At 36.0% G+C, this 24,235-nt stretch overlaps 1 protein-coding gene and 1 non-coding gene across 4 annotated transcripts in view; both read right to left on the bottom strand.

Moving 5' to 3' along the window:
* The window catches only part of PHTF2 (putative homeodomain transcription factor 2), a 125,506-nt gene that overhangs the window by 26,629 nt on the left and 74,642 nt on the right, over positions 1–24,235 (bottom strand). For 2 of the 3 annotated variants that reach the window (XM_068550446.1, XM_068550448.1), the window contains exons 4-9: positions 20,421–20,490; positions 19,692–19,850; positions 15,618–15,783; positions 14,525–14,689; positions 4,841–5,027; positions 2,838–2,993 (exon numbers count right to left, since the gene is read on the bottom strand). In XM_068550446.1, coding sequence (XP_068406547.1) covers positions 2,838–2,993; positions 4,841–5,027; positions 14,525–14,689; positions 15,618–15,783; positions 19,692–19,850; positions 20,421–20,490 — 903 coding nt within the window. The remainder of the gene's footprint in view (positions 1–2,837; positions 2,994–4,840; positions 5,028–14,524; positions 14,690–15,617; positions 15,784–19,691; positions 19,851–20,420; positions 20,491–24,235) is intronic. The other variant, XM_068550447.1, reaches the window with a different exon arrangement.
* On the bottom strand, positions 17,404–17,476 carry TRNAG-CCC (transfer RNA glycine (anticodon CCC)). Its single transcript has one exon. It is a non-coding gene; the product is annotated as a tRNA-Gly (tRNA).

Genomic DNA, 24,235 nt, shown 5'->3' with positions numbered 1-24,235 from the left:
AAGTAATCAGTAATTGCTAATCCAAAATTTTTGATAAAACTAGCTTATTATCTATAACTAATTTCTGATGCAGACTTGTCAATCAGATACAGAAATAAGTAATAGGATTAAAGGCCTGATGACTGTTTAAGTGAAACTAATGGGTGATTTCAGGGATAAAGAAATATCTATAATTCTTTATAAATGTATTTTGTCAAATACTGATTAATAAGTGGACCATTTTACAAATGTAAAATCTAAACATTATTGCCTATAATTGTTTACATTTCAAACAGAATTTTATCTGCAGTATTTAAGTAGTTAGTGGCCACTTTAAATTTCACTACAAATTGCTGAATTAAGCTAAAAAATAGGAAATTTTAGAACTGAAGAAAATAGCTCAAGTTAATAGCTCATTTAATACAATTTGTTCTGCTTATTTCAAATCTTTAGACAGACAGCTAAAACTGAGGATACAATCATATTAAGAAAGTTTATTTATTTGAACTGAAATAGATGAAGGGAATAAGCATTTATAACATAAATGCTTTGTGCCTGGCAATTATGCATAATCTTATTTAAACTTAACAATCTGATGAGGCCAGTCTCCTTCCCTCCCCACTGTACAGAGGCAGAAACTGAGACTCAGGTTAAGTTAAATAATTTTTCCAAAGTCACTTAAGTAGTCTGACTCCAGGCCCATGGTTTCTTCACTATGCTTCCCATCAAATGCTGCCTTCATCAGATGAAAGGCTAATCCACAATAGGGAATAAAAATTGAAAGATACCTGCAGAGTTAAACAAAGCAAGACAGAGCTAGGAAACAGGACAAATGCTTAAACAGAGCTACCGGTTCCCCAGGACACCTCCTATATCTCAGATAACCAAGTAATTCAACCACCATCTTCCCAACAAGAGACTGGAAGAAGCCAATCAGATATAGTAGATAGTAGAAAAAGGCAAGAAACCAGGGTGGGGGTAGGGTTTGGGGGTTGAGGAGTGAGAGGGAGGAGGGTTAGGTGAAAGTCCAACACACTGAATGGCAAGATCACTACCTCATCCCCAACCCCCTTGGTGCCAAACACCATGACAGCATGGTATAATATCTACCACCCCCATTCCACCAGAAGATTGGATGATTCTTCCTGAAAAACTAAATGCCCCTAAAAAGTGTATCTATAGATGCCGACATCTGGGAGGCTTACAACAAATGGCTGGGTCCCTGACCAGTACTCTTAAAGTGAGGCCCACCAGTCTTACCCCTGCAAAAAGTGCTTCCCCAAATGATTTCTTTGTGCCTCACCCTAAAAGAAAACAGTATCACCAGTAACTTGAAGAGTATAGTAATAAATACATATAGATGCAAAACAACGCTACAAATCCTCTGTCTGAATTTTACTTATTCAAAGGAGGTTGTGTTTTGCTTTTTCAATAAAAAATAAGAGCAACTTTGAAGGTGGTTTGACTTGAGAGTAAAAAAATTTGGAACTGAAATACAGCTTTTTAAATATTTTCTAGTCTAAAGTTCCTCACTTCACAGATGAAGAATTTGAAGACCAGATTTTATTTTTATGTAATCTTTTATACCACTTTTAAAAAGATTTAAAACAACCAATGCCTACTAGCTAATTATCAGCCTTACTTAGCTTGGAATCTGGAAGATTTTAAGCAACATTTATTTAAAAAGTTAAGATTAGTAGAATAATGTTCTGCCCTTCAAGAATCTCAATATTTCAAAATATAGCTGCAAACCAAGAAAAGTAAAGATTAGGGGAGAGAAAAGTACCTCTGAAGCGAAGTAATTTATTCTATAGGAGAGTGGAGACCTCCTTCTATAGGAGGTCCTGAATTCTTTCCAGGACCAACAGACTTCTACCTGTGCATGGAATAAGACTTTGAATTTCACGAGCATGGTTAACTGGCTTAGGAACACTAAACGGTACATCAGATAATGTGGATGAAGAGGCAATGAGTAGACATACTGGCATTAGTGTCTTTCTAATGGCAGCCACTGAGAGAAGAAACAGCCAGAGTCACGTAGAAAGATTAACTAGAGATAAAACCACAAAGAAGAGTGTACAAAGAACAAGTAACTCTTCTAATCTTAAAACTCTCAAGCTATTCATATTCCAGCACAGCATTAGATTTTTCGCAAGTTTGACCCTAAATCATCAATAAAAAATATATATATTCTAATACAGTACAAAAAGAGTAGAAGGTAATGTTTATCAAAAAGTGACGTAAAAAGTAATTCATGTGCCTTCAAGCAAGACAATGTATTGTCCTTAGAATAAAATGTGAAAATACAATTGAACGAAATTTTTTTTTCTATTTAAATATTTCAAGAGATATAATAACTTCAAGAGATGTGATAAAGTTGGAAAAGGGTTTGGAGAAAAACAGACATTAATAAAGAAAAACAGAATCAAAGAAGAAAAAGGAATTGAATTTTATAGGCTGGGCGACTTAACTGGTGACAGTAACATGAAGGAAGTCACTTAGAATAATAAGTTTGCTACAATCTAGAAGTTATAAAGCCTTTCAAATCGTGGAAAAGACTAACATAGGAGTTCACAGATTGTCTCTCCAGGATCTTCTTTAAAAGGAAACAACAAACTCAATGTATGAGTCTTCAGAGATAACACACAAAATGAATACAAGTGTGTGGCTATTTATCATGTATGAAATACATTAATCTAAAACTGCTCCTCTGTAAGTCCAGATCATGTAACAGTAAGATATCGAGACTGATGGGAAATATCTGTTATTTCAATAATCATAAATTTGTTGAAAAAAGTTGTAAATTAAAAACATACAAAATAGATATATATGTACAGATGCAAGGCTAAAGTATATACCTCATTAGGGTAGTGTTTCTTATAATGGTGTGACTTTCTATTCCGAAGAATGCTCTCAGAAGTCCTGTCTGCATGACGGCGCAATGGGTATCCTGTTTCTGGACCTTCTTCACTGGAGACTTCATCAGAGACGTTTGTTACTGTCCTTTGGGTATCCTAAGTTAGGAGTATAAAAAGAGAGTTGTTGGTAATTTCTGACTAAACTTGCAGCTTTAAAACTGCAAAATTTTAAATTGTACATACATATACTTTCAAATACCTCTAAAGATCTCAGAGTAACTGATTAGTACTACCTGATTTTCTAAAAAATGTCTTAAATCAGTGACTAAAGTAACTCAATAGTCATTTGTCAAATATTGTTCTACAACGTTTCTGTTCACAAAAGGATTTGAAATGGCTTACAAAATTGAGAACGTAAAATAGTATAAAAGCAGAACAGAGACCCTTTGAAGGAAGCTTGAGAGACCTAAAATGAATTACATTATTCTCACAAACCGAAAATGCTATCAATCTTAAGACCAGCACTGATTTAATAATGGGTTATGAGGCAATGAGGAGGTGATTGGTAGCTGGATGAAACACATATCAGGCAGACAACACCATGTAAATATTGATTTTTTAGAGATAACCAGATTCCAGAAGTTCTGAAACTGAGAGACTCCAGAGCAGATATTTTACTGATACTTTCATGTTCCTCTTATATGACGTTAGTAGGTAATACATACCTGGAAATGTGTTTGAAAACTGCATGACTGAAAACTTAATTTATTTGTTGACTGATGCTAGCGATGTGAGGCTCACATTACCAGAGAATTAAATGCCTCAAAAATCTAAAATCAGAGTAAGGGACTCTGATGCATTGCTGCCCCATGCTATTTATTATATAGCTACAGGTACTGAAAATACATGTACTGTCAAGCAATAACACATACTTCACTCAAAATAGAGAATCCTCTTTTCTTCCTGCACTTTCCTCAACACGCATGTTCATGCTTACGTTCCTAAATGTAACAAAGGTAACATCTTTTAATTTGACCATATATATATATATATTTTTTTTACTGTAACGGCTTTTAAAGAATAAATTATTTGGGCTTCCCTGGTGGCGCAGTGGTTAAGAATCCGCCTGCCATCGCAGGGGACACGAGTCCGATCCCTGGCCCGGGAAGATCCCGCATGCCACGGAGCAGCTAAGCCCATGCGCCACAACTACTGAGCCTGCGCTCTAGAGCCCGTGCTCTGCAACAAGAGAAGCCACAATGAGAAGCCCGCCCCCCGCAAAGAAGAGTAGCCCCTGCTTGCCTCAACTAGAGAAAGCCCATGCGCAGCAACAAAGACCCAACACAGCCAAAAATTAAGAACAAACAAACAAATAAATAAAATTAAAAAAAAAAAAAGAATAGATTATTTAACCAAAAAACTTCAGGGAGACAAAGAGAAAGAAGATATTACATTAAGCTTTGTTACAATAAACGCAGGGTTTCTTCTGGAAAAGTAAACAAACAATTGTTATCCTTAACAAATATTTCCTCAGTAAGAATTTTTTGCAAATTAAAAACAAAACAAATGTGCTGACACCAAAGGTAACAAAGGTAGGAAAAATAAGGTACTATTTTCTTATAGAGAACATTAATGGAAAACCAGGGTCCTAGTTCAGTGTCTAGAATAATTTAGATGTTCCATTTGAAATAAATTCTTACACACACACAGAAATGGGGAAATAAAAAGTAACGTTTAACAAATATCAACTATAAATTATAAAGTGCTTTAACATTTCAAAACAACTGGAGCCGTCAATCAATTCAGAAGGTGCCAAGTTATACTGGAAATCAGGTTTATTCACACTACTTTATCTGATTTTCAGCTTCATCAGTGTGATTTGTAAAGGCTCACAGAATAAATTCCGGAGAAAATACATACACTCAAGGGCAACTACTATGTCTAAGTCACTTCCCATTAACTAATATAAAATCACACAAATTACTTTTAAAAATCACACTTACTTTGCTGGGAATGTTCCTCAGTGTTCCTGTGTTCCAGGTTGCCTCTTCTGGTCGAAGAGTTTCACACTGAGGTTCATGGCTTTGTACTCCATCTTCGCTGCTTTTAACAGTCTTTTTCCCATCAAGGGATACATAGCCATTGTCAGTCTCAGTTGATTTATCAATTGAATTCTTTGCTTTCTTTGATCTAAAAAGGAAAATATGTGAAGCATGTTATGTGGACTTAGCTTATTTTGGATAGGTTACCAGCAGAAATTATGATCTGTTAATAATTAAATCTGGTAGTTATTTCTCAGCATTTTAATCACTACCTTATTTTTACAATAAATAATTCAGAGATATAATATCTATCATAAAAAATAAACATGTAAACCAATGTCCTACTTCAGCTTATTTTATAAGTTTTAAGGTCTTACAAATAGCAATTCTAAGAGACATGCCCTAACTTACCAAACAATTCTTGGTCAAAATCACCTGGTCTGGACTTCCCTGGTGGCGCAGTGGTTAAGAATCTGCCTGCCAATGCAGGGGACACGGGTTCGAGCCCTGGTCCGGGAAGATCCCACATGCCGTGGAGCAACTAAGCCCATGCGCCACAACTACTGAGCCTGCGCTCTAGAGCCCGCGAACCACAACTACTGAGCCCACGTGCCACAACTACTGAAGCCCATGCCCCTAGAGCCCGTGCTCTGCAACAAGAGAAGCCACCGCAACAAGGAGCCGGCGCACCACAACGAAGAGTAGCCTCCGCTTGCCGCAACTAGAGAAAGCCCGCGCGCAGCAACGAAGACCCAACGCAGCCAAAATAAATAAATAAATAAACTTATTAAAAACATGATTAAAAAAAAATCACCTGGTCTTTGAGCAAAATCTAGGATCAAAATTTTGCCGATTTTATTATGGTTAATAATATATTTTTAAGGTCTTATTTTTTTAAGAACTACCTCAGTAATTATTAAGTTGCAATTAGTGGTTTAACTTAGTTTTAATACTCTCCTTTACCCAAATACTTTACCATTAGTATGGATACATAAATATCTCTGATAAATCCATTTTAATATACAATGGAGACACAGGACCTTTTGTAACACAAAAGCACATGAAAAAAGGGAAAATTTTGTACAAGATTCTACATAATGGAAGAAGTAAAAACAAAGAACACAAAGAAAAAGAAGTAACCTCTTTCACCCACTGAAATGCTCTAGAAAAAATGTTAGTAATCATGTAGCTTACAAGTACCTAAAAGACTACAATTGAGGTTCTTCATTTATAGGTATTAAGTTTTTCTCAATACAAAAAATATAACATGGAAAATAATAAACCATTTGATTAATAGGCAAATGCTTGAAGAGTCCTCTTCAGGGACTGCAGTGGGTGAAAGAATGGCTATCTAAAAGAAATATTAGTAGAAACATAATGTAAATCCCACATAAAATTCAAATGTGCTCAATGCAGATTAAGTCTGTCATAAAACATTACTAAAGAGCAATTGTATTTAATTATAATTAAATAAATTCCCTTGAATTTTCTCCAAAGTATCAGTTTTGCAAGACAGGAAAAATAAAACTAGTATATTGCCTTCAGGCAGGTCAAAAAACAAAAGGACTTTCAAATGGGGGAAAAATGTTATCTTTAACACTACAGTTACTCAGTTCTATTGGAATCTATCAGAACGGTGCAGGACCTTAGAATTCATCTACGCTAAATATTCATTTTGGAAACAAAGCATCAGAAATATAAAGAGGTCTAGGCGACTTATTTAAGGTCACACAGCCAGTTAGAGGCAAAGCTGACATGAGAACACAGACCTTCTGACTATGAGGTTAATCATATCCCCCACACTACCTCCATAACACCCTCTCTCTGAGAAACTGCCTGTTAGGATTTCTTCTTAACACACTCATCAAAGCCTAGACAATTTCTGTCTCGTACAAACAGGCCCCTTTCCTTCCTGACCTTCTCCTGCAAGACTACTAAAGGGGACAGACAGGCCATACCTCCCGTATGCTCTACAGAGCTCTGATGCTTTCTGGTCATGAAGAACACACCTCAGCAGAGCTGCAAGACTCAAAAGTCTAATCTTCTGACCCTTTTCTTTCTATATTACCCTAAGAGGCATGCAGAGACTAAGGGAATGAGCCATAGAACAGAGATCATTTAAGAGTGGCAGAGGGAGGGAGGAAAATGAATTACAGTAGAGAGGAGAAAGGGCAAAAGAGAAAATAAAAGGTGCAGAGGAAACCTGTGACCTTCTCTGCCTAGAGAAGAGACAGAAATGCCAGTTATTAACTGTTCCCTTTACCTCTCCCTTGAATATTGTGCAATATGTAGATGTGGAAAAGGACCAAGGGAAGTGAAGTTACTTGATATCTTAAAAATGTGAAAAACTCAAAGACAGTGAAAGTGTGTGCTGGAAAGGTATTTATGAAGCTTCATGGAAACTGTACTGGGCTGGAAAGGGAGGGGGAAGGCAGTGAATAAGGTGAAGGAAGACTGAAAAGTTGATAGAACAGAACCATTAATCAGCCAGGATATGCAAGAAGAGAAACTTATTTGGGAAGAAAGAATGTTGGACCTGAAGTGCCTGGGAACATCCTGAGAAAGATCAGTAGGCAGTTGATAACACAGGCCTAGAAGCCAATGGTCAAAGCAAAAAAAAAGTAGCTGTCAACTTGCAGAGTGAACCAGAGGGCCACTAGAACCCTAGAGGGTCAAAAGATACGGGCCTACTGAAAAGGGCTTTGACTCAGTAATAACGGCTGCTTTAAGAATTTTTCTAAGGGGAATGTATTCTTTCCTTACCAGGACAGAGTAAAGACCATGTTAAGCCAGGGGAAAGAGTACTAGTAGCACTCGTTCCATATACCTTTCGGCCATCTCCTACTTCCTCCCTACTTCCTCTCTTCCTTATCTCTGCCTCCTTCCAATCTTCTCTGGGTTGTTTCTCTCTGCCAGTATCTCCTCGAAGTACAAGTAACACTATCAGAAGATATGAACAGCAAGTTACTAAGCTACCGTAGCTATCTGATACTTCTCTTCTGCTAAGTGCAGATAACTTGCAAACCAAGCTGAAATAACAAAGAAAACACTAAATGTAAGTACCAACCTCAGAGTTTACAAAGCGGCTCAAAATACAAATCGAGGCAGCTTGGCAGTGGCTGGTAATAACAGCACTTGCAAAAGCATTGTTGGAATGGAACAGCAGGAGCAGCCCAACAACAGCCAGTAATGGCAACTCATTTGAAGGCAATTTTAGGGCAGGGGGCCAGGTACAGCCCAGAGGGGTTGGGAGATGGGATACATACAGAAGATTAATTGAATAAGTATATTGAGGACAATAGGAACCAGATTTTTCAGTGATAGAGAAGGAAGATATAGAGAGGAGAAAAGATAAAATGAACTCTGCGGTATTGTATCTGAATTGGAACTACCACTGCAAATTCATGGCTTATATCGAAAGAAATAAATATAAATGTAAAAGGACACACACACACACACACACACACACACACACACACACACTTTCTAGCTCTGTCCACTGAGAAGGCCCCAGGGTAGCAACACCACAATAGCAATGAGCCTATCCAGCATTCAGATCCTGGTTTCTATATACCACTCTCCTTGAAGAAGTGACTCATTCCAGGCCTGAGGCAGAGGAAGTACAAGTTGAAGCTGGAAACATTTTGTTGTGCCGGAAAGTAAGGAAGGGTTCAGAGAATGATAAGGACATGCCAAAAAGACAAAGAAACTGCTCAAAGGGGCTCCCCTGGACAAATTGAAGCCAATCTAATATCAAAATAAATAATGACAGCAACAAATTAAAATAAATAGAAATCCATAAGTAAATAATTAAGGGAAAGCTCTTCCGTAAAGTAGAATGCCAAGTAATAAATGTAGAAGGAATGACAGAGTTAGAAAGATTACCATTTGGCAACCACCATAATAATAATTCAAGCAAGAATCATCAATGGATGCTAAAACCAGAAGGTGAAGGTGGGATGAGAAATAGGTTATTTTTATAGTTAATGTATCTCCACATAGGACATTTGTTGATTATAAAGGAAAAAATAAATAAATTTACCATGGAGAAATATAGCAGACACTATCTTAATCGAGTGATTCATATAAATATCACTAACAAGGGAACAAATCTACATAGTTTGCCACCTGACAGGATGCAATGATATTGCTGCCAAAAATGCATAACTGAGTTTAATTATGAAGAAATATCACACTACTAACTCAGTGGTATGCTGCTAAATATTGAACAACCAGCTATCCAGGGGTAAAAAGCTCTTGTTTATAGTGTTCCCTTATTTCCATGGTGTAAATAATCCTACCACGGCCAATTTCAAGTACCAACTGACAACGCTGAAGACAGCATTGGGAAAAGATACACATATTCAGCTCTCACAAGTCACTTGGAGCTAGATCCAGAAAACCACCTGCACAAACCCAAATTAATAGACATTCTACAAAGTGACTGCCCTGTATCTTCAAAACTGTGAAAAACATGAAACTTGAGGAAAGACTGAAGTCTGTCCCACAATGGAGACAAGACATGACCCCTGGTGTGCTGTAAAGGATATTAATAGGGACAATTAACAGAACTGAACTGGGTCTCTGGGGGAAAGATACATGGGAGTTCTTTGCACTGTTCTCTCAACATTTCTGTAAGTTTGAAATTGTTTCAAAATAAAATTATATATTTTTAAAAGTACAAACTGATTACTTTAGATCTGAGCATCAGGGACATGCTGACAGGAGAAAATGTAGGAGAGTTAAGTTCCAATAAAGCAGGTTAGAGGGTCAAAAATTGTGACTGCTCCAGGCAAGGTTTAGTTTTACCACTGATTGCTATATCATTCATATTGTCATTAATTGCTGAAAGTAAGAACTTCACAGAATTATATTAATTTCTCAAAAGGAACATAGGTTACCAAGACTCACATGTTTAAGTAATTCTTCCCATTCCCTTACAAAAGGGGGTAAAATTATTAGGGAAAGACAGTGGGAGTGAGAGATTTATTTTTTAAATATATATATATTGTGAAATTCTACTTAGAGTATATTTTTTTAAAGGGAAGTGACTTCTATTTAAGTGAACTTAAAAATATGTAAAAAAAATAAACTGAAGTGAGCTAAGTATTTTGATTATTTTCCTTTCTTTTTTTTGGGGGGGCAGGGGATCAGTTAATAGAATTTCCTCCTTCTCAGGGGAGAATTTAGTGGGGTTTTTTTTTTGTAATTGCATTTTTTTTTGTAATTGTATTTTTTTTTTTTTTTTTTTTACAGCATAGTGATTCAATATTAACAGCACTTTGATTTTAAAATAAACACATGATTCTAAATCATCATTCCCTATCAAAAACAAAAGCAGGATAGAAAGAAGCTGGTTAGGAATTATTGTCCTACAATATAGAAAGAAATGGTGCTTTTTAGTATTATTCACAGAAAGATCTTACCTTCTGACAGCTACACTTTATGCATATAACACACTCACTTAATAAAACCAGAGTTAACAATAGTTTCTTAGACCAACCCAAACACTGTGAGTCACAGGCATCTGGGCAGTGAGGTTAGTAGTATGTTGAAAATGGAGACACACAAGTCTACACTGATTTTACGTATTCCATGATAGAAGCAGTATTTCCTGCATTTGGATTTTTTTAAATTGAATTAGAGTTGATATACAATATTATATTAGTTTCAGGTGTACAACATAGTGGTTCAGCATTTATATACTGCTGCATTGGATTCGGAACAAAGAGCATTTGCAAAGATACAATGTGCAATTTCACTGCCATGGTCATGGCTTAGAGTTTTATAACTAGCTAATAACTAATTAACACTTGAATCTTTGGATGGCATGACCTGTGTAAAATTTTCTTTAAAGTATTATGCTTGACATTCAAGAAGATTAGCTCTATGTCAAAAATACTCTTAGGAGGACATGACTTTACATGTAGTATAATTACCCTAGTTCCTTTGTGAGATATAGTGAGAGACAATTTCATTCTTTTCTAAAAAAATGCAAATAAATGTACAATCTACACCATAAGTAAATCATAAAACTGAATTTTTTCACATAAAAACTTTAGCCAAAAAGTTAACACAACTTTTAAAAACTTACTAGCTTATAAAGTATCAAATGTATTGTGTCAAACACGAAAACCACTGCGTTTCTATATTAAAAAACCTAGCCAGGTAATCAAGAACACTCATGATACTCTGTCCTGCCATGGAAAAAACGTTGGAAGTATTTGTTGGTGCTCTCAAAAATATTCAGAGGTATACAAATTGAGCCAACTGAAGATCATCCTTTCAGTATTAAAGGACATTAGAGTTGCTAGGGGGAAGTTAACAGTAGCAGATAACTCTTGTTCTAGAACATAGTATGAAATTTCTGGCCTTGCTCTCATTTGCACAAGGCTAGGAATCAAGGAGGAGAGGAGGTTAGAGAAACAGAATGCATAAAATCTCAGATATAAGAAACTGACACAGGGGCCTACATATAACCATCACTGCTATCTGGAGCTATGCATACACCTTGATTACATGCTAACATAGCCCTTCAAAGACTTTTGGGACCCTATGTTTCTCTAGGTATCCTCTACCACACATAAGTTTGAGAGGTGTGTACCAAATTGGGTTTATTTATAGTACCTGTAATTTTTCTAGGACCAGTCCAACTCTAAAATACAGTGACTCTAGCAAATTTAATAAGTTATCTAGTTGTGGCCATAAGATATTCTTAAAAATCTGGGATACACTGGCATTTACACGGTCTTCATCCTTGTCTGTGGAAGACATCCAATAGACCTTCACCCAGTCTATAGCTTAAATGACTGAACTTTTTAAACTACAGTCAGTAAAAACCAAATTTTAATCCCTATATCAAAAATTTCTGATGGGACTGCATACCATTTTAACTTATATTATGCAGTATACTCCATTCTGTGAAGAAAATCAATTTATTGAATCTAATTTTCACTTTCGTGTTAAAAACAGCAAATATGGAAGCTAAACAGAACAGAATCTTCAAGGTAGGTCAGTCACGCATAGGAATTAACAAGTAACCTGGTTTTATTCTGATATCTGTCTCTAATTCACTAAGTCAATTTATATGTTACTTTTTCTACTCAAAAAAGAGCATAATTTCTACTGACTTTGTTTTAATGATATTGTGATCATCAAATGAATCTTAAACGACATGAAAGAGTACTTAGGATCCATCTGAATTTTGAAATAGGTATTATGCTGAAGAGCTGTAAAATCTACTCTTTTAAAAATTTATTTATTTATTTTTGGCTGTGCTGGGTCTTCGTTGCTGTGCGTGGGCTTTCTCTAGTTGCACGAGCGAGGGCTACTCTTCATTGCGGTGCACGGGCTTCTCACTGCGGTGGCTTCTCTTGTTGCAGAGCACGGGCTCTAGGCGCCGTGGGCTTCAGTAGTTGTGTCTCGAGGGCTCTAGAGTGCAGGCTCAGTGGTTGTGGTGCATGGGCTTAGTTGCTCCGTGGCATGTGCGATCTTCCCAGACCAGGGCGTGAACCTGTGTCCCCTGCATTGGCAGGCGGATTCTTAACCACCAGGGAAGCCCCACAATCTAGATGTAATTCTTCCTATTTAATCTTTCTGGTAGCAACTATAATTATGCTAATTTAAGACAATTAACTGATATTAAAGTGCTAAATCCTTAGGAAATACGGTTGATTTCTACATCTTTTCTAATCGATACTTTGTTTGCCTTAGTTTTCTTAGGTTTGTAGAATTCTTTTACAATAATTCCCAATTTTTTTCAAATAAGAAATACTATGCCTTATTTTAAAAAGAATAGTTTTATCTTGAGAATGAAATGTACTTAGAGATGATAATAAGTAGGGCCTTTCTAACATATAAATACAGGATGTTAAAAATAGTAGTTTTCATTCTAACATCTAAAAGACCATCAAGTCACCAAATACAAAGCTTAGATATTTGTGTGGTTATGCATTTATTTTCTCATCAGTTATGCTAATTCAGATACCTTAATGGAAGTATCCAGCTTTTCAACCTGTTATCACCAGAAACAATTTTAAGTCTCAGTTGATATTTCAGTTTAAGCCCTTTCTGGTTTATCAAAGCCTGAAACACCAAGACATCATCAAGATTCCAGAACTCAGTTTAGAACTTCTAAAACTAACATTTTTCTTAAGAACTTTTTGTACCCAATATTTAAAACAGTCTCATTCATATGCTGGCAAACTAGGTCCCGAATGAGACAGCTGAAAATACTGCATCTTTAAAAACATTTAGATTATAGTTGTCATGATTAAAGGGAATAAAACCAAAGGGATTTAGCCATTATAATATCAACTACTAGTAGTCAAGGTCATGCTACAGCCCCAAAAGAGGAAAAGTAAAGTCTGAAACTCATTTGACTAGAGAAACATGGTAGAATTCTAAAGGCACCAACCTATTAATTTAGGAGGATTCTGAATACTACAACACCAGTTTCAGACAACGAAAACAACTAAATGATCCCCCCAAAGCAAAACATATCCACTATGCTATTTGTAATTGCTTAACAGAAAGTCTTGAGAAATGTTTAAGAAATTGACTCTGCAGTGATAAAACTATCATATCTTTACTGTCAGAAAGTAGAGTTATTTATATACATTTTTTAAAAAGACTAACAGAGAGAGAGAGAGAGAGAGAGACAGAATCCAACCCAAGTTAAAAACAAAACAAAACAGGGATTTCCCTGGCCGTCCAGTAGTTAAGACTCTGTGCTTCCAATGCAGGGGGTGCAGGTACGATCTCTGGTTGGGGAACGAAGATCCCACGTGCCAGCACAGTGCGGCCAAAAAAACCCCACAAAAAGCAAAAAACAAAACCAAACCTGTATCTTCTCTGGAAGAAGACTAAGTGGCCGAAAAAGTCAGAGAATCAACTTAATGCGACATTACTGCAAACTGTCAATATTAAAATTAGGGAAAATTTCCCCCAAAATTACAATCAATAAGAATATGCCATGATAAAACTGCTTAATTGTATAATGCATGATAAACTTGATCATAAGAGCACAATCACAAACTGATAAAACAATGATATTAGTAGAGACGTTAACAAAAGTGACCGTAAATAAGTTACTTGCAGTATCCCTTTTCTTGATTTATTAACTTAGCAACTTTCATCAGTTTTGGTAAATTTTTATTATGGTACAAACTAAACAAAAAACCCAAAGTAGAAAAACAGAATTTCATATTATAGTATATATTTTATTCTTTCAAATAACAATACCTATATGTTTTATTTTAGATAATTGAGGCTAAAAAAAAGTCATACAACTCACACGCCATATTAATAAAGCCAATTTTACCTAAAAGTGCCGATAAAAATAAAATACCCAATTTAATAGAAATAAAATAGTGCTTGAGAAATCACAAAAGAAACTAAAATCAAAAAATCCTAACTGAATATACTTTGATGGTATATATTCATTCTCATATAGATGTATTTACATGTATATCAAAGTAAACTTTATGGTCTCTATTTTTTCATTACCTACAGCATTATAACTTATCAAAATAAAATCCACAATAGGGCTGTCACATTTAGTCATTAGTACTCATTACCTGAGACTCGAGTGCCAGAAAAGGGATAGTGCATTTCTGCCATATGAAGTCTTGAATAAATACAAACCCTGATAAAAAGAAAGCAGCATGCCAGAGATCTCTGAAGACAGCGCCAACGCTGTAAGCGGTGCTTGTACCGTGGCTCTGAACTGCTCCCTCCTGTGTGTTATCTGTGGTACTAGAACCATCTCCTTCCCTATGTACTTCCAAATGGGCTGCTTTTCTTAATTTCCTTCATTAGAAAAGATTAAGAGTGGAAGGTAGCTTTAAAATTTTAACAACCACTTTCTCGGTAGTACATTTAAAAGTTTGGTAAACATAAACACAGGACCTTTAATACATAGTAAAATTCAGATTGCTGGATAAAAGTTATGCCAAATATTAAGTATATATTCAAGACCAATTTCTATAAATGTTAAGGTACTGTTCCTTGCTCATACTGACAGGTCAGTGGACATTAGGCTGTGAGGACAGCATTGGACAGATATTTACAAAAGCAGTCCTTCCCTATGTGAATGCCACCTGTTGGCAGATGAAGAAAGAAGAAAATTTAAATTGGAGAGAACTGTAATCTGTGTGATCAGCAGTGCTATTTATCTAATGAGGTATTATTATTTTCAAAATAAAGAGGGCTTAAATCTCAATATCCCAAAACTGCCAATGTCGCCATCTCTTAGCAACAATATTCAAAAGAGGACTTGCTCCCGAAGACCCTTAAAACATAACTCCATCGTGCTAAGTGGCCAGTAAGACTTGCTATGCTTACTTGGTCAAGGGGCAACATTAAACAGCTTCAAATGACATTTAATAAATGGAATTTAGCTGAAAAATTTCCCTGACTTTTGTTTTTGCCAAAGTACAAGATTCTGTAAACAGTGGGAATTGTTAGCAATGCCAGTTAACGTGTATTCCCTACGTTGATATTAAGTGCCTCAGCAATGAGCTTCAAGAAAGAAAACAAAAACAAAAACAGGTATGGGGCCTCCAAATGGCTCTGAAGCAACAAGTAACAGAAACTAAATCATGCAGCAGCTGATTCTGAAGCTCACTGCTGTATTTGAAAAAGCAGCTTTACAAGATGACAGTTGATTCAGGTCAAGAACAAGCCTGGATTCAAATTACAAAAACCTACAGAAACTCCACTTTTAAACAGACAGTACCTTCTTCTTTTACCTCCTGCACTTAGCGGAGGTTTGGGTGTTCTCGTTGAGACAATCTGGCAGTGCACAGTTCCCAGAAGCAGCATCAGCCATATCGGCCCAATCACTTCAGTCAGAGGTATGCTATGTGGGCTAGAAGCGGAACAGAATAATACCACTGCGGCAACTACAAAAAGGGAAAGAAAATACATTTAATTATAGATCTGACAGTCACTTCCTCAAAACTTTAAAAATTGCTCTAACGTCGTTCCTTGCCAGATAACTTGCCTAAATTTAAACGAGTCTAAAAGTTACTCCAGACAAGCTCTTTCAGACTATAGTTTATTGTTTGCCCCTGGCTAACCATGCCATTCAGAAATAAGTCCTTGGAACAGGGTAACAGCCGACACGATCTCTAAAGTACACACCTTAATACTGCAGTGAAAACTAGACACACAAATCTGAAGGCATTCTTGGTAAGATCACAGACACCCTCCTCAGTTTAGAGGAAACGGGGGACAGAGAAAGAAATAATTAAAACACCTGTGATGGACTGAATTGTGCCCCCCCCCACCTCCATTCCAAATGTTGAAGTCCTGACCCCCGATGTGACTATCTTAACAGATAGGGCCTATATGATGTAATAAAGGTTGAATGAAATCATAAGGGTAGGGCCTTAATCCAAAAGGACCAGTGTCCCTATAAGAGAAAAGAGATACCAGAAATCTCTCCCAGCTCATGCACAGAAGAAAGGCCACGTGAGGATACGGCAAGAAAGTGGCCGTCTACAAGTCAGTAAAAGAAACCTCCAACAGACACCAATCCTGACAGCACCCTGATCTTGGACCTCCAGTCTCCAGAACTGTGAGAAAATAAATTTCTGTTGTTTAAGTCCCCCAGTCTGTAGTATTTTGTTATAGTAGCCTGAGTAGACTAATAGAGTATGATAGATAGGAAAGATATGTAATTAAACTGGAGGTTTACGAAGGAATTCTGATGACTAACTCTCAGAGTTAACGTAACTCTGAGAGAATAAGTAGTTGACCGAGTACGTAGAAGGAAAAAAGGGCTACCCAGGCAAAGAGAGTTACCCCAAAAGCATATAGGTTACAAAAAAAGGCATAGAATGTTTAAGAAAGAGTGAAGAGCTAATTTAGTCTGGTTAAAATTGGGGAGAAATTCAATAAGAGACTGACTGAAAACTTGGCTTTTTATCTTGAAGGCAATGATAATTAGGAAAATTTAGAACCTAAGAGGCTGGTTTGGATTTGTAATTTAAAAGGTAAATGGACAGAAGGTAAAAGACATAAGGGCATGATAGAAGCAAGAAGTAGGGATGGAGCTGAGAATACATAGTTGAGATACTTAAAAGGTATGTGACTGAAGTGAAAAACTTACGTAGTTATATAAAACCCAGTCTGACTGCAAATGATTCTTTCTACTCTTCAGGAGATGAAGGTGGGACAGAGAATAAGGACATAACTCAGAGCACTATACCCTACTCAACATGCAAGGAGATGGAAGCACAGGGGTTTCTAAAAGCACTAGCAGACTGCTGAGGGTCATTAGGGTCATATCACGGCTTTGTCACTGGCTACGTAACTTGGAACAGATTAAGTCACTTTTTATTTTTAATATTTATTTATTTAGGCCGCACCTGGTCTTAGTTGTGGCACACGGGATCTTTGTTGCCGCATGCAGGATCTTTAGTTGCGGCATGCGGGATTTTTAGCTGCAGCACGCAGGCTCTTTTTTTGTCGTTGTTGTTGTGGCATGCAGGCTCTTAGTTGCGGCATGCGGGATCTAGTTCCCTGACCAGGGTTCGAACCCAGGCCCCCTGCATTGGGAGTGCAGAGTCTTAACCACTGGACCACCAGGGAAGTCCCTAAGTCACTTTTTAAACTCAGATTTACTAGGAGAGTGTTCAGTGTTCAATCCTTATAAACACTAATAATGTTAAACTTCGGTTTGGAACTGAAAATACCTCTTTTTCATGCCTGATCTAAGCTGTGTTCCCTAACCGTAACCCTATTTAATTTAGGCAAGCCAGTAAGTGAATTTCAGCCACAATATGTGAACTAGTTACACTGCAAACTTGTTTGCCTTCAAATACTAGAAAGCAACAATATCAAAAAAGCACAATGCACAGTGGTTACAATGAATGGTACTGATTAATTATCACTCTAATAAGCAATTGCAATTTCTGACCACTTTAGAAGAAAGTGTTCTCCTCTAGGTAAACTAGAGAGCCTTAGAAGATAACTACAAGTTCACTCCCTCTTATGTATATAAGATATACCCTGGTTTAAAAAAAAACAACTTTACCTAAATAGAAGTCTTTCATTTTTATTGTATTTTCATTTACTTAAAAAGATATTATCTTTTACTTAGCGTTTGTTGATACAACATATTTAAATAATCATTCAGGATTATGATTGTGTTTTTTAAAAAAATAAAAGACATTAAAGAGACTGAAAGGGTACCACCAAACTAAAATCGTTGCTTTGTTAGAGTGATGGAATGTGAGCGGCCTCTTCTTTTAGGCTGCAAGCGCTCAGGAGCGCTGGGCATTTTGCGCTGCGGGCTGCTGTGATGGGAGGCAGCGTCCCAGAGGTGTGACGCATGTGGCTCGAGGTCAGACTGCCTGGGCTCGACCTGGACTCTGCTACCCTTGGTGACTGTGTGGCTTTGGGCCCTTGGGTCCTTCAGGTCCTGTGTCTATAAGCTAGGCATAATAATAGTACCCATTCTTCACTGGGTTGTTGTTAAGTATTAAATGAGTGTCTGTGAAACGCACTTAGAACAGTACATGGCACGTAGAATTCCAACACAGAATGAGGACAGTCTCAGAACACAAAGGTTAAGAGGAAAAACAAAAACACGGCTGAGAAAGGAAAAATGAACTTCAAGGCTGCATAAAAAAAAGACTGGTGTGCAGTCAGAATGGCCATCATCAAAAAATCTACAAACAATAAATGCTGGAGAGGGTGTGCAGAAAAGGGAACCCTCTTGCACTGTTGGTGGGAATGTAAATTGATACAGCCACTATAGAGAACAGTATGGAGGTTCCTTAAAAAGCTAAAAATAGAACTACCATATGACCCAGCAATCCCACTACTGGGCATATACCCTGAGAAAACCATAATTCAAAAAGAGTCATGTACCACAATGTTCACTGCAGCTTTATTTACAATTGCCAGGACATGAAAGCAACCTAAGTATCCATCGACAGATGAATGGATAAAGAAGATATGGCATATATATACAATGGAATATTACTCAGCCATAAAATTGAGTTATTTGTAGTGAGGTGGATGGACCTAGAGTCTGTCATACAGAGTGAAGTAAGTCCGAAAGAGAAAAACAAATACCGTATGCTAACACATATATATGGAATCTAAAAAAAAAAAATAAAAGGTCATGAAGAACCTAGGGGCAGGACGGGAATAAAGACAGACCTACTAGAGAATGGACTTGAGGACACGGGGAGGGGGAAGGGGAAGCTGGGACGAAGTGAGCGAGTGGCATGGACATATATACACTACCAAATGTAAAATAGATAGCTAGTGGGAAGCAGCCACATAGCACAGGGAGATCAGCTCAGTGCTCTGTGACCACCTAGAGGGGTGGGCTAGGGAGCGGGGGAGGGAAGGAGACGCAAGAGGGAAGAGATATGGGGATATATGTATATGTATAGCTGATTCACTTGGTTATAAAGCAGAAACTAACACACCATTGTAAAGCAATTGTACTCCAATAAAGATGTTTAAAAAAAAAAAAAAAAAGACTGGTGTGTATGTATATGTCAGGCTGCATTTGGAAGAGACTGTAATTTTTAAAAATCCTCTCAATTTGTATTTTTCTTTAGCCATCCACAGATTCAAATTTTCATAAAATTATTTTAGAAAATAACTGCTTTGTTTTCTCCATTTTTAATACCAAACTAGTTGTGTCTTATTAAATGAAATATCACAATAAATGTTTATTTTCATACTCAGTAGTAGTTTGCATATGTTAGAAATAAAAAAGCCTTAGTAATCCTAAGAACAAAATATGCTGAAAGTTAAAAGCAAAATGCATTTCTATCAATTATACCTTGAAGAAGATAAAGGACTAGAAGCCAGAAAAAGATGACTTTTGATGTTACTTGTAACCACCACCGGAAGAAAAAGGGAAAAAATACAACTCGAACAATTCCCTTTCTAGTCAGAGAAGTCCATGGACTTTCAGGTTTTGCCTTAGCAAATGCAGACCCTGAGAAAAGTAACAAAATGACAGAGAACATTTATGACTCTTTAATTTCCTTAAAGAAAATATTTCAACATTTGAAGAACAATAAAACATGAAATTTTATTTTGTACTATGAGTGGGAAACGTCCAATTTTGGGTAGGAGACGCTTTTAAAAACATTATTCATGTTATCATATTAACTCAGGTACTTTCAAAAAAAAACTATTTTTAACTGAATAACAGCAAAATTTCTCCCACATATTTTATAAATACAAGACAATGTTCAAATGTCAGTTCCAGTTAGGAATTAGAAATACCACTTTAATTTTTATAACAAGCCTTATAGTTTGCTAGGCAAATACGAGCTGCTTTTCCTTTACACTTGTTAGTTCTTGGAATGATTCTTAGTGGGAGAAAAGACTAGTCAGTGATATTTAAATGCTTCCATCCTCTCTTTTTTTTATACTATTTCTGACTTCATTTAGACTCACATTGCTTCTATTTCTACAAACATATATATCTAACCCATTTTGAATTCTGTTTCTTCACGGTCAATTTCTAACTTCATTAAACATTTGTTTACTCAAGACTCACCTCTTACAAGATCGACATCTATGAGATCTGGTTTCACATGTGCTGTTTTCTTTGGTTTATTCCTTAACCCCTGTAATATATTAAAAGTAGTACTGATAAGAGAGTAGATCTTTAAAGTCCTCATCACAAGGAAAAAAAAAAACTGTAACTATGTATGGGGACAATTATTTAAACTAGACTTACTGTGGGGATCATTTCTCAATGCATAAAATATCGAATTATTATGGTTTACACCTGAAACTAATATGTCAATTATAACTCAATAAAAAAGTAGTAATGAAATTCATTATATATACATATATTTTTAAAACCCAGAATCAACGCTTAAAAATTTCAATTAAGAAGGAAAACTTTAAGTAATATAATGGACAAAAACTAACGCGTTATATATTTGTTGCAAATGGAACACAACTGTAGTATTGTAATAAATTTTATTACCTTCCCAAAGGGTAAATTTAGGCACATATGCAACACGTCAGGCCTACTTATTACTAAAAGCATCATTCTAAAACAAAGACTATTGCTACCAATCAATTTGGATTACAGCCTGAGATGGTCCAGGAGACTGTGGTGACCCCAGTGTTGCACAGGAAAGTGTTGAAGCTGGCTAGGAGAGCAGTGGCCCTGAAGGGCCCTTAAGGTGTGATGCTGGGGGCATTCCTGCAGAAAGCAATGGATCACAGAGCTGAGAACAGACAGGGATGCAGACTTCTTAGCAGATGTCAGCATGTAGGGGTGAGACCCAGAGAGGATGATGCACATCTCATGGTTGCCACTATCTTCACATGCCAACCACTAACCAGACCACAATGCAACCTTATCACCTCATAACTTAGATGCCATGCCCAGTAGGAGGAGGAGGGAGAAGGCAGAAATCATGAATTGAATTAGTTTCAACTTGGAATTATTGAACACTAAGATTAAGTTTCTGCCATCAGTGTACAGAGTTAGAGTAGGGGTAGAGATCAAAATCAATGAAAAAACTATCAAAAAACAAATTACACTTTATAACTTAAGACTAGGATGTTAAGAATTGGAGGAGCTTAGGCTAAACTCCTTGGAATCCAAGTGCTGAGCGATGACACAGTGTTGCAATGATTTGCTTCTTGTTCATTCAATCAACCAAGTAACTGGGCAGTAAATCCTTTGTTTAGCCCTAATCCAAGTAACAATGACCCCTTAAATTAAAAATTTGATCAAGTACTGCTTTTATCTAAAACAAAGAATAAGACAGCATTTGAGCTCAGAATTAACTAAGATGTTTAAACCAAAAATGTACCCTAAAATCAAGATGCAATTAACCTCTGAACTCCTTCAAATAGTCTGTCCATGTGAAGCTGCAAACTACCCATAGATACAAAAACAAAAGAGAAAGAAGGGTGAGGGTTGAAGACATAGCCATGATAATCTTATATACAGTCAATCCTCATATTCATAGATTCCATATTTGTAAATTCACCTATTCACTAAAATTTATTGGTCCCTAAAATCAATACCCGCTGTGATTTTGCAGTCATTTGTAGACATGCAGAGAGTGAGAGTGGCAAAAAATTTGAGTCACTCAATGTTCACATTCCCAGCTGAGGTCAAACAAGGCAACACTCTGCCTTCTTGTTTCAGCTCTCGTTTAAGTTCCTTTTCACAGTCTATTTAACGTCAAATCTTTTGCATTTTTTGTGTTTTGTCGGTAATTTTGTGGTTTAAAATGGTTCCCTAGATAGTGTTGACATGCGGTCCAGTGTTCCTACGTACAAGAAGGCTGTGACGTGCCTCACTGAGAAAATGTGTTAGGTAAGCTCTGTTCAGGCATGAGCTGTTGGCCATGAGTTCAGTGTTAATGGATCAACAACATATATTAAATAAGGTGTCATAAAACAAGGTTATGTATTGATCAGTTGACGAAAGTGTTGTGACTAGGGACTCGCAGGAACTTAACTCTGTATTTCTCCTAAGAGCAACAGTCAATATTCACTAATTCAGTGTTCATGGCGACTTGAAAGAACATAACTAATGCAAATAATAAGAAACAACTCTATCTGTACTTCATTTCCCATTTTAATGTCATGACAGAGTGGCTGATAGACTATAAATCATTCCCAATATTTTACAAATTGGAAAGGCAATATTAATAATATATATATTTAAACAAAAATTCATTAATCAAGCACTATTCAAATTTGGCATCAAGTTTATTATGATATTTTACCTTTATTAGTGCCAACAAATTTGAAAACAGTAACATTTTAATTTACTTCTGTCTTTTATTATTTTTCTAGCACTTTGAAAATAACCTTACTGCCAATGTTTATAACAAATCTGAAGCTTAATTTACTGCTGTATACCTAAAATTTTCATCAAGATTGTTTTAAGAACTTAAAGCCCTTATAAAAGGAATAGTAAATTGTTTTGATTTATGCAATGATGTTGTTTTTCAACATGCTCATTCTACTTGACCTTTTTAATATGTGGTTCATTTCCTATTTTATATTTTATTAAAACATTTATTTTGAGCTACATTGTAATAAAAGTCATAGCATAATTGCCAATTTTGACAAAACTTCCCCCTCAAGGTAGCCTATCAGAATATGTAAAAGGTTTAAAGAAAGATAAAGAAAAATTTCACTGACAAATCTTCTAACATTAGTGACTTTATTCACAAAAATAAAAGGTATTAGTACCGAGGTGTCAGCCTTCATAAAATGTGATTTTAATTAAGTAGATATTTTAAGTTGGACAATTTTTAAATTGGTTTGAACTATGTTCACACAAAACAGCATAGCTTTCAGTACTAAATATAATTATGAACCTTCAAGAAGTTTAAGTGAGTGAACAAACAAAAAAGGAAAACTAACTTAGTTTCAGAAAAAGATTTTTTAAACTACTGGTTTAACTAGAAAGTAGAAATTATCAAGTACTATGAATACAATTAATCTCCAAGAATCCAAATAATATAGTCTTTATTGCATATACACTTACACTCCTGTAGTACATTCCTAAAGGGCAATGACACAAATAGTATGAAGTTTTGAATTTTTAAAAATATCTAAGCACACAGATAATGTTGAGCCAAAAAGCTTACAAGTTCTGTTTAAGTTTAGAAAGTACTTCTGGTCAACGATCCAGACTTCACATGCATGGAACTATTATAATACGGAGACTCTATCAAAGGACATAACTATCAGTTTCACTTTCCGGAAATCCTGTTTAGTTTCCCCCATCCCTTTTTTCCTTTACAATGACTTTAAATAACATAGTTTGTCTTGTTCAAGCTTTACAACTCTAGTACGTACTAAAACACGGGGAAAGTCCACATATACTTTTAAATTTGGGTCAAGGTGATCAGAAAACTGCAGTTTTCAGTTGTAATTTCTAAAACGTTTAAGAAAAAATCACTTGCAACTCACAAAAGACTTTACACTTTAGCAATATCAACTAGGGTCTTTAATATAAAAAAAAATTCCAAGAAATATATTTTCATGGTTTTCTTTGATTTCTTTAGTTGTTGCTCACTGCTTTGACAGATAATAAAAGAATCGATTACCTAAAAGGACAAACTCAATACGTTTGTTAGTGTTCTCTAAGCAACAGGTACAGTGTTTTTGTTCTTTTAAATCAAATATTAACATTAATACACCACAGTTACACACTTCCCTACCTTTCTTAGAATAAATACAAAATTATTTTACACTATAAATAATTTGCTTCCACTAGAATGTTTAACAAGAATGTTACGCTTGTCAACAAATTAACCTTTTTAATTCAAAATAACAAAAGTAAGTTTTAATACTGTTTTTAATTCTTCAATTACTATTACA

Source organism: Eschrichtius robustus, chromosome 8, assembly GCF_028021215.1.
Source record: "Eschrichtius robustus isolate mEscRob2 chromosome 8, mEscRob2.pri, whole genome shotgun sequence".
NCBI lineage: Eukaryota > Metazoa > Chordata > Mammalia > Artiodactyla > Eschrichtiidae > Eschrichtius > Eschrichtius robustus.
This window is presented reverse-complemented; position numbering and strand designations above follow the sequence as displayed.